The sequence below is a fragment of the Priapulus caudatus genome, unplaced genomic scaffold, assembly GCF_000485595.1.
Source record: "Priapulus caudatus unplaced genomic scaffold, Priapulus_caudatus-5.0.1 Scaffold481, whole genome shotgun sequence".
Taxonomy (NCBI): Eukaryota; Metazoa; Priapulida; class Priapulimorpha; order Priapulimorphida; family Priapulidae; genus Priapulus; species Priapulus caudatus.
The window spans coordinates 168,453-178,188 of record NW_014577542.1 but is presented as its reverse complement, the minus strand read 5'-3'; the positions used below and the strand labels follow the sequence as shown (position 1 = coordinate 178,188).

The 9,736-nt window shown below is 39.0% G+C and overlaps 2 protein-coding genes across 2 annotated transcripts in view; both read left to right on the top strand.

The window, feature by feature from the left end:
* Positions 1 to 2,765: 2,765 nt before the first annotated feature.
* On the top strand, positions 2,766 to 6,326 carry LOC106810874 (splicing factor 3A subunit 2-like). The gene is made up of 8 exons (XM_014814341.1): positions 2,766 to 2,968; positions 3,482 to 3,553; positions 3,854 to 3,900; positions 4,202 to 4,311; positions 4,563 to 4,612; positions 4,988 to 5,128; positions 5,456 to 5,527; positions 5,729 to 6,326. The coding sequence occupies exons 1-8, from the start codon at positions 2,843 to 2,845 to the stop codon at positions 6,077 to 6,079; spliced, it is 969 nt and encodes a 322-aa protein (XP_014669827.1). The 5' UTR covers positions 2,766 to 2,842; the 3' UTR covers positions 6,080 to 6,326.
* Positions 6,327 to 6,672: 346 nt separating this feature from the next.
* LOC106810873 (protein PTHB1-like) overlaps positions 6,673 to 9,736 on the top strand; it is a gene marked incomplete in the record, with an annotated part of 25,045 nt that continues 21,981 nt past the window's right edge. The window contains 1 exon segment of the mRNA XM_014814340.1: positions 6,673 to 7,124.

Genomic DNA, 9,736 nt, shown 5'->3' with positions numbered 1-9,736 from the left:
TGTTAATTCCATCATATATTTTTGTGTTCGTGTATTCTTTTGCTCATAACATATGCGCACACCATGACCTTCCATGTTCCCCTCCAGGAATGCGTACGTCACAGGTCAACAGAAATGGCGCTCAATATATCCGCCGCTCATCACTTCGAATTTTTGTAACAGGTTATATTAGTTGAATACAGAGTATTGTGATACATAGTAAGTTCCAGGATAGCAGAAAAAGGTTCGTGTTTAGAATAAACCCAGTTTTGAAGTTCTAGTCTCTGAAAATGCACCAGCAAACCGCCCTGAGTGATTCACTGAGGGGTTCCTCCACAGAAAACCATAGGCTCTCGTTGTAACCCTATCCTGTGTTTGGGTTACATTATTGTATCTAACCAATGCCCACACCAATGATTTTGGTGGATTTGGTGGGACTAACCACAGGTACTTGGGTTCAAGGATAGAGATGATGTCCAGGACGGTGATTGGATAGGATGATGTTTATTACTGGACATGCTCTCTATCCTTCAGCCGGCACTTGCGACTGGCTGGTCGGGGTTTGATAAATAGCAACCCCGTTCTGCGCCTACCGTAGTGTGTATAAGAGTGTAGCCGGGGTTTGATAAATAGCAACCCCGTTCTGCGCCTACCGTAGTGTGTATAAGAGTGTATAACAGTATATGAGTACATCTCATATGCACTCTTAGTTATACACACTACGGTAGGCGCAGAACGGGGTTGCTATTTATCGAACCCCGGCTACACTCTTATACACACTACGGTAGGCGCAGAACGGGGTTGCTATTTATCGAACCCCAACCAGCCAGTCACAAGTGCCTGTGGCTGTGGACTAACCCACACCAAATCCACCAGAATCGTCGGTGTGGTCATTGGTCAGAGGAAACTCGGACTAGCTGATGGGGTGCCGGCTTGATTCATTCAATCATTGAACTCTAGGCCTAGTGCTCAGACTGAGAGTCATAAGTTAGTCTTCAAAAGTCCTACTTCTAGGGACTGTAATGGAGACAGAGAGAGAAGTGGATCAAATCGATAGATCAACACTGCGGATTGCAGCGGCAAAAGTTGCAAATTTGCAATTTACCAAAGATGAAGGAAGAGTCTAGAGAATTCCAATACGGAATGACAGAAACAAAGAAGCTAAACTTAAAACTAAAAGGATCCTTTAATATGGCATGCTCTGGTCTAGTACTAGCATGACTATTTGTATTACAAATTATGTATGCTGTTACCCCTCTCCTGCCGCAGCGGTAGCGATCCCACTTGTTGCTATTCTCCCCTCAGAGCTAATGTGCGTAATGCACATGCATGTATCATGACATTATTCTAAAATACGACACGCACTTCAAAAGTTTTGATAATAAGTGTTGATGTCTAAATCCCTACAGCCACCGTCAATAACTGCAACAAACAAATCAGTCTGCCAATCTGCCTGCATTTCTATTGCCAGTATTGGTCTAATAACAGCTACACTAGAGATTAGCAAACAGTGGAACCGCTACCGGTACCAGGAGATGAGCAACACCGAATAACGAAATGTGTAACCCGACAAGGTGCAGAGAAGTACTGAAGGTCTTGGTGGCACCACGTTTGGATGAAGTACCTTGGTCAGAGTACACAGTGGAGGCAATTATGTGAACCACTACAATATCATTATGTTGAAAAAAGATTGCAAGTTTGAATTAGCTTTCAAGTTCATGATGATATCACGTGACTCTTGCGGGTCGTGTATGGGAGGTGTTAACCACCCAGCAAGTCATTTCAGTAGTTACAGTGATAATGGTAGTCGGCTGTCTAACGAGGATTTCATTGGTCGATGTGACATGTTACTTCCTACTGTCCATTGCTGGATAGGTTAGTCATATACTGTATACGCTGTATATTTTGCGGTGGTTTAATTTTCGTGAATTTCGCCAGCGCGTCCCCGACCGCGAAAATAACAACACGCAAATAAATCATACCGAATAATTCATAATTCACCGACCGCGAAATTAACCACTCGCGAAATTGTTCGTCAAGTCTGAATTCGCGAAAATATCTGTACGCGCAAAATATGGCGTATAGAGTACCAGATTCAATTGCATGTTTGAAGTAACGAAGTTTCTAACAGTAACAGTGTTTTCATGATGTCATATTTTTATGTTGATGTTAGTAATAACTTAAATTGACTACGTCACGAATTTTCTATGGTAAAATTTGTTTAAAAAAAAGCCATTTTTTTACATTAAAAGTAAGAACTAACGTTACTAAATATATCCTCGAACTCTCACCTGATAAAAAATGTTTGTACGTTGGTTCAATTTGCAAAAATCTTGATGATTTGGTAATTTCTGTTGTCTAACACTATTCCCCCAGTACTGTTCAGATACTGGCGTCTCTCGGTTTTTCACCGGCAAATTAGGGCATATAAAGAAGGTATATAAGCCTGAAAAGTAAACAGAAACACTAATTGTATTTTCATACATTTTATTTTTTACAAATAACACACAAATATACTGCTTGATGATGCTAGAAATTCGTGACGTAATCACTTTAATGCAAGGAATCTTACGATTTGTTTGAAATTCAATGCTACACGATCAGATGTAGATCACAGTGAGTTAACCAGCTTTGGCAGGTGCGAAATATCGAAGTAAAAAGTGGTAAAAATTGAAAGTATGCCAGTTGGTCTAGCCAGTGCGTAGACACTCTAGAGTCTAGTATATAAACACAATCTATAGTGTATCCATTAACAATTCGTTCTATTAAGACTGACTCCTCAAATAACACTTGTTTTCCGCTGAATAGGTGCAGCCGTTTGCATCAGTGAAAGGTGTAATAGAGTCATCTAGGGCGTGCTGAAATGGATTTTCAACACAGAGCTGGAGGTAAGACGGGCACGGGCGGAGTGGCATCATGGTCGGAGAGCAACAGGGACCGTCGCGAACGCCTCCGGCAACTCGCTCTCGAAACTATCGATCTGAACAAGGTTAGTCCCGCTCGCCTAGATTTTTCAGGCAAGGAATGCCGATAGAAACTAGGTTCAATGATAGTGTTTTTGTTGAGTTGTCAAGTGTGCATGAAAATGTTATTGAATGTTAAAGAAGAAAAAGAAAGACATTGGTATAGGTTTAAGACATATTATCAGTTAAATTGACTCTTATGTTATACTACATAAACAAATTTTGTGGTTCAATTTTCACTAGAAAATGTTGTTAATGTCTGTCTAATAATAAACATGAGTGTCTGATAACAGATAAATGTACACTTTATAATATTTAATAAGTGTAATAAAATACTCTCTAATTCTAAACCAGTGTTCTACTTTGCGTAATATCGGTAAAGTTCTCAAAGTTCATTTAAGTGCTTGTGCAGTTCATGATTACTAAAAAATGTGAAAATGATATTAGTTGTTGGTAGTACTTTTCTATGCGATTGCTAATGTTACTACATTGCAATGTATATTGTAAATTTATCAGTGATGTTGTGATTATTTTATTAGGATCCATACTTCATGAAAAATCATCTGGGTTCGTATGAGTGCAAGCTCTGTTTGACTCTACACAACAATGAGGTAAGTGTCTTTAGCCAATATGATCAGGTTTAAACACATCTCTAGCATTTGACGGTATGGAAAAAGGGGTATTGTTAATTGTGATCCGTGCAAAAGGATTTGATTGGTAACGTCTATAGTTGCAAAGGTTGCATGTATGTTTGTAAACTTCCAAATAAAAATTTGAACTGCTGTATGTTTAATGTGATGTAACTTTATTGAAATAATATGTTTCACAGATGTCAGCCAATAATTTAACTAAGTTACCACAGTATATTTTGTATGAAAATGGCATTCCTTATTTCTTTTATATTTTCCCAGGGAAGTTACCTTGCACATACACAAGGCAAAAAGCATCAAGCCAACTTGTAAGCACTCTTTAAAGCACGCATTCAATTCACTAGCAGCTAAAGATTTGAAAAGCATCTTTAGTCATTACTATATAGACAAATAATTTTACTCCAAAATTTTTAAGTTGATCTCAAAGAGTTAGGGATTTATCGAAATTTCTACTCGTTATGCACAGTGAGGTAAACTAACGGGTTGTTTGCAGATAATTTTTTCAACTAGTATTACTGTACTGCTTTTCAATATGTTTTACGTAGGAGAGCTAATCAGGAGGTTGTTTTAGTTGTGAATTGATGATAACGTCCTTGTTTGCAAATGCAGAGCACGGCGTGCTGCAAAAGAAGCAAAGGAAGCTCCCGCACAGCCCGCGCCAGAGAAGGCACGTGTGGACATTCGTAAATTTGTTAAGATTGGTCGACCTGGCTACAAAGGTATCAGTTTAGATTACTTATAGATTCCTTATTCTTTATCTTTTTCTTTCTTATTTTTTATAAGATTATTTAGATTTCTTAGATTCTTGAGATTTTTGCTCTCGGTCATTGCATTGGCCTATGTATTTTTGATTCCCGTTAGACAACAGTAAGAAAATTAATGTTAAGTTATTGCACTGGAAATTATTGTAAAATATATTGTGACGAGATACCTCAGTCCTAAACTGCTATACTTGTCAATTGCTTTTCAGTCACTAAACAAAGGGATCCAGATTCTGGGCAACAAAGTCTCCTATTTCAGGTGTGTTTTATGACTTTAAAGGACAGGGTTTTAGTTCTCGTTAGTACACCTTGAACAATTACGCACAGCTAGTGGTTAAGCTATCAAACCCTGCCACATGTCTTATTGTTATTTATGTGCATGCAATTGTTGTTAATGTTATTGTTGAAATCAGCATCTTTAATTTGGCTAACCATTAACAACAAACAATACCTTATTCTTTAACAATTGGTATATTTAAAAACTTACTATGTTGTAACAAAGGTAAATGTATGTTTTTAAGACAAGCCAACGGTTGAAATACAAGAATATGGGTGTTGCTGATGAGTTGTACAGTACCCATCAACAATCACAGTATAGGCAACTAACAATTTTTGTGCTGCTTGATCCTTTTAGATTGATTACCCAGAGGTAGTAGATGGTGTTGTTCCAAAACATAGATTCATGTCTGCATACGAACAGAAGGTGGAACCACCTGACAGAAAATGGCAATATTTGCTATTTGCTGCGGAACCATATGAGACTATTTCATTCAAGGTATAGATTTTGTGACTGCTATGTACCTTCTATGTTCGTACGTATTATGTTAAATTATAATGCATTTGGCAATGGTAGTTTCACCAATACAGTGCAATAGAATACAATACAATCCAACCGATTATAGTGAAGGTTATTTAAAATGTATATAGACGTTCCTTTTAATAGTATTTATTAGTTATCTTAGTGGTATGTTTGGTAATAACCAACTTCATTATTCATGAAATTAATGCTTGGTTATGCGACTATTAAACTGCTAATGCACTTGCCAATATCATACATCTAGATAGTATCTGCAGGTAACCAAGTTGTTCTTTCTTCTTGTAGGTCCCAAGCAGAGAGGTTGATAAATCAGATAAGAAGAGATTCTGGACTTTATGGAATAAAGACACAAAGCAGGTATAACAATCAATGTATCCTAATATGTTATGTAAGTATTTTGGACTAGTTGATAGGATGTGGTCATGGGTAGCTGGTGGCTTATTATTGTTATGGTGGCATTCTTTTTGATTCCTTATTCTGTTTATTCATGTACGCCTATTAATTTTTTAATGAGAGCACAAACTATTGTAATTGTTGTTTTTTTGCCTCTCGTTTCAGTTTTTCCTGCAGTTCAGCTTCAAGGCAGATCAACGGCAGGAGCCATATCAGAGAGATCTCCCGAGGCCCCCTCCTCCGGCTGCAAGTCAACCTCCACCTGCTCCTCAAGGCCCCCCACCCCCAGCCGGACCACCTCCAGCGGGACCACCCCCTGGTATGCGCCCTCCTGCCCCCCATGGCCCTCCTCCGCTGCAGAGCAATCTACCTACGCAGGGTGGGCCACATCCTCCTCCTGGACCACATCCTCCTCCTGGACCACCTCCCCCTCGAGGCCCTCCTACTAGCATGCCCCATATGCCTCCCCCACCACCTCCACCAATGATGAACTTTGGAGGTCCTCCCCCGCGTTAATGTGCCGTTGTTATGTGGTAGAATCGTAAATATTGCTCGTTTTTGTGTCATTAGTGAAAGTCAGCATTCCAGGAAATTGCTGTTTTTGAGTTTAAATCACCTTTATAACTGTCGCACAACCAGATTAGAAAATTGTAACACTGTAATTCAAGTTAGTATTTGCGAGCTTGATTTAAGAAATGTGGTAATGTATGCTAGACTTTGGTTGTTACAGTCAAATAAAACTATCATGAGTTTCTTATATGAATATTGTCTCATCATCACCTATCGCTTAGGAGTGTGATCTGTTGTGTTTCCCATGTGGTCAGTGCTTGTAGTTGAAGTTTTTGTCCCAATATCTAGCCTTGTGCTAGTTAATTAAAGGAACGTGTAATTTTATACATCATATTTATTCCAAATTGGTTTAAATCAACTGTTAAATTACTCTGATGTAATATACAATTGAAATTGACATTATAAAGGTGCAGTACAACTTCAACTGCAAAAATAACGTCCAATGTGTTCTGCATATAGATTAAAATGATACACATATTATAATGATCATAGCATCAGTCTGACCAAAATGCTCATGTATGTATAATTTCAGTGACCAACACATTAAGTGGACTGATGGTGCACTTACTATACACCCAAATATGCACAAGTGAAAAATTATTGTTATTCGTGGAGATTTCTTCGCACTTTGTCTTCGTTATAGTCCGTTTGGCTCTGAAGAGTTACCATTATATTACGAGATTACAGAAGATTGCAATATTTTAAAAACCATTTGCATTTAATTCACCATGCACAAGAACCAGCAACAATCATATTTACTTTGGACAATTTCTACAGATTCCTTCCCCACAATTTACCTTCGCGCTTCTCACTACGTTTACTTAGCCGCAGATCTGAGGCCTTCCTCAGCCTATCGCATTATTAAGAGTTTGCGTTTTGCGCCACAAGAGGGCACCATGTGACAGCGTACTTGTTGAGATTTGAGAAGCTGTAGCAGATTGTTGTTTGGCAATGTTGCTCATTGTATGTGAATTTTCGGGCATTCTGACAGGTATTACCCTAAACTTACTATATTGACTGAGTGTCGTTTAATTTTATGGCGTGTTAATATGATGGCATGAAGTTAGGTAAGAAGCCGTGTCCTATTCAGCAAGTAGGCCTAAGTGGCAAGTATTGAATAGGTATCGAGTTAATTCATAATAATTAATATTATTATTATTATTAAGGCAGTGGCTACGGGTACGCCAGCCGTATCTTAATGTCTCGAGGCTACGGGTACGCCAGTCCATTCGCTTTCATACTTAACGAGACAAAGATGGCGGCGGTGGCGCTAGATTTCGAAATAACGCCTTGGGAAATAAATTCACGATTTGAGAGTTTAGATGAGCAAGAACCCTAACCCTAACCCTAAACCTAACCATAACCCTAAACCTAACCCTAACCCTAATCCTAACCCTAACGCAAAAAAGGGGCTTGAACGACCGACGGCTGGCGTACCTCCAGCCACTGCGTATTATTAATTGCATGGTACATAGGCGCATTAATGATTATGGCATACACGCCAACCCTACCGCTTTACGCGGTAGACTACCGCTTTTTGAAGACTTCTACCGCCTACCGCTTTTAATACTATTCCTACCGCATTGCAAAATATTTTGAAAAAACTTTCTTTTTTTTTTTTTTTTCATTTTATCTCTAATAAATGTATGTAATGTATCTCTAATGTATTCTATTGCAGTCTAATTACTCCCCAGAATGCAGGAGAAGGCACCATTTAGCACCATTTTTTGAAAATTTTCCTGGGGGGGCATGCCCCCAGACCCCCCTAGCGGCGCGCGCGACTGCGTCGCACGCGGATCTACCACTTTTCATTCAAAATAGGTTGGCATGTATGTTGTTGTACACTACTAGTACCAGGACTCAGGAGTAAGATAATATAGGATCTTATAGATATATATTGGTATAGATATAGATATATAGATATATAAAAAAATAATGGTAAATAAACACGAAATGTACCAAAGTCTTAATGTTTCTCTACTCTATTTCGCCTATAATCACCTGTAAATGCCGGTCAAATGCTCATCTGCAACACACAAGTACACCGCACACCCGCCTTGTGCTGCGTGCACAAACAACATGAATAAAAAGAGATTATTCATGTTCTCTTACTCACGCTCATGTTCTCTTACTTCACTTATGTTCTCTTATTCACGCTCTCTTATTCATGTTGTTTGTGCACGCAGCACAGCGCGGGCGGGCGTGCGGTGTACTTGTGCTGATAGGGTCTATGTCCCCCAGGGTACTGCCGGAACGTACCCTGGGTACGGTCCGGTATACCAGAACGTACCCTGGTAACTATCTAGCTGATATGGTTAGGGTTAGGGAGTAGACGTAGGCGATTCCCTATAGGCTATAGACTCGGTAGTGGAGTAGGCGAGGTACGGTCCGGCATATTAGATAGTAGTATTTAGTACCAGGGTACGTTCCGGCAGTACCCTGGGGGACATAGACCCCATCAGCTGTACTTGTGTGTTGCAGATGAGCATTTTTTACAGGTGATTATAGGCGAAATAGAGTAGAGAAACATTAAGACTTTGGTACATTTCGTGTTTATTTACCTTTTTTTTTATTGAGACGTTCCAAGTGCCTGTGCACTACCCCCTATTATAAGTCAGAACAAAATAAAGATAAGGTCCAGTTTTGGTCTCATCTGTTTTGGTAAACTGTGTGCTGTGTAGTAGGCCTAAATGTCTTTTGGTTGCTCATTAATATGTAATTATCAAGTCATAAAAACGTTAACAAGCATTAGTTACTTAAATTAAAATATGCAGCATCTGCTAGACAAATGATAGTGATAGTAGCGAAGCTGATCGCTTGCGCCATATTGTCTATATTTGAGCAACCATCATTTTAATCGAGTCAATGTAGCCACTTTCAGATGACGTAACTTTTAATATAAATCATATTATGAAATCAAACTTTGTAGTCTAGATGAGAAGCGCCTCAACTGTTTATGTTATTATTTTCAGAATTTTTACCGTAAGCGTTTTTGAGATAGAATGTGCTAAAAACCCAACAAAACGTAAACCGGGCTAGCAGCGACCTGGCATGAAGCGCGCAGCACCGAAATTTTTCGAACGCGACCCAACTTCAAGCCTTTTGGGGCAGTATAAGAATCTATTCATATGACTTGTTATTGATATAATAACGTATGCCATACCTTAATCTATCCCTGTATGGGTGCTCCTAAGTTTTAAAATGATTATATAATTGTGAAAATTGCGTTTTTATAAAACAAACACTTCAAAAACAACATTCTCGACAACGCACAAACTTCGATCACCCACGATAGATACACAAATAGTGCATTATTTTTTGTCATGATTGTGATCCTTGAAAAATAGCCATCGCTGAGATTTCGTCACTTGTTGAGTATTTCTGCCTGCTGTTACCAGGGGCATCGTCGATCTGTTTTCAGGATTTGGGATGCAAAACTGAACAAAATCTTGAGGAAACCTATTAGTCTATCAGCTGGGGGAAGTCCTGTGTGCATTTATATGTCCCCGCAGTTTGACGCTTGATTCATGTAGGGGACACCCCTGGGAGTAAAAAAAACTTGGGTAGACATTCTGAATCATGGGAAGGATAGGTGAAATTCAA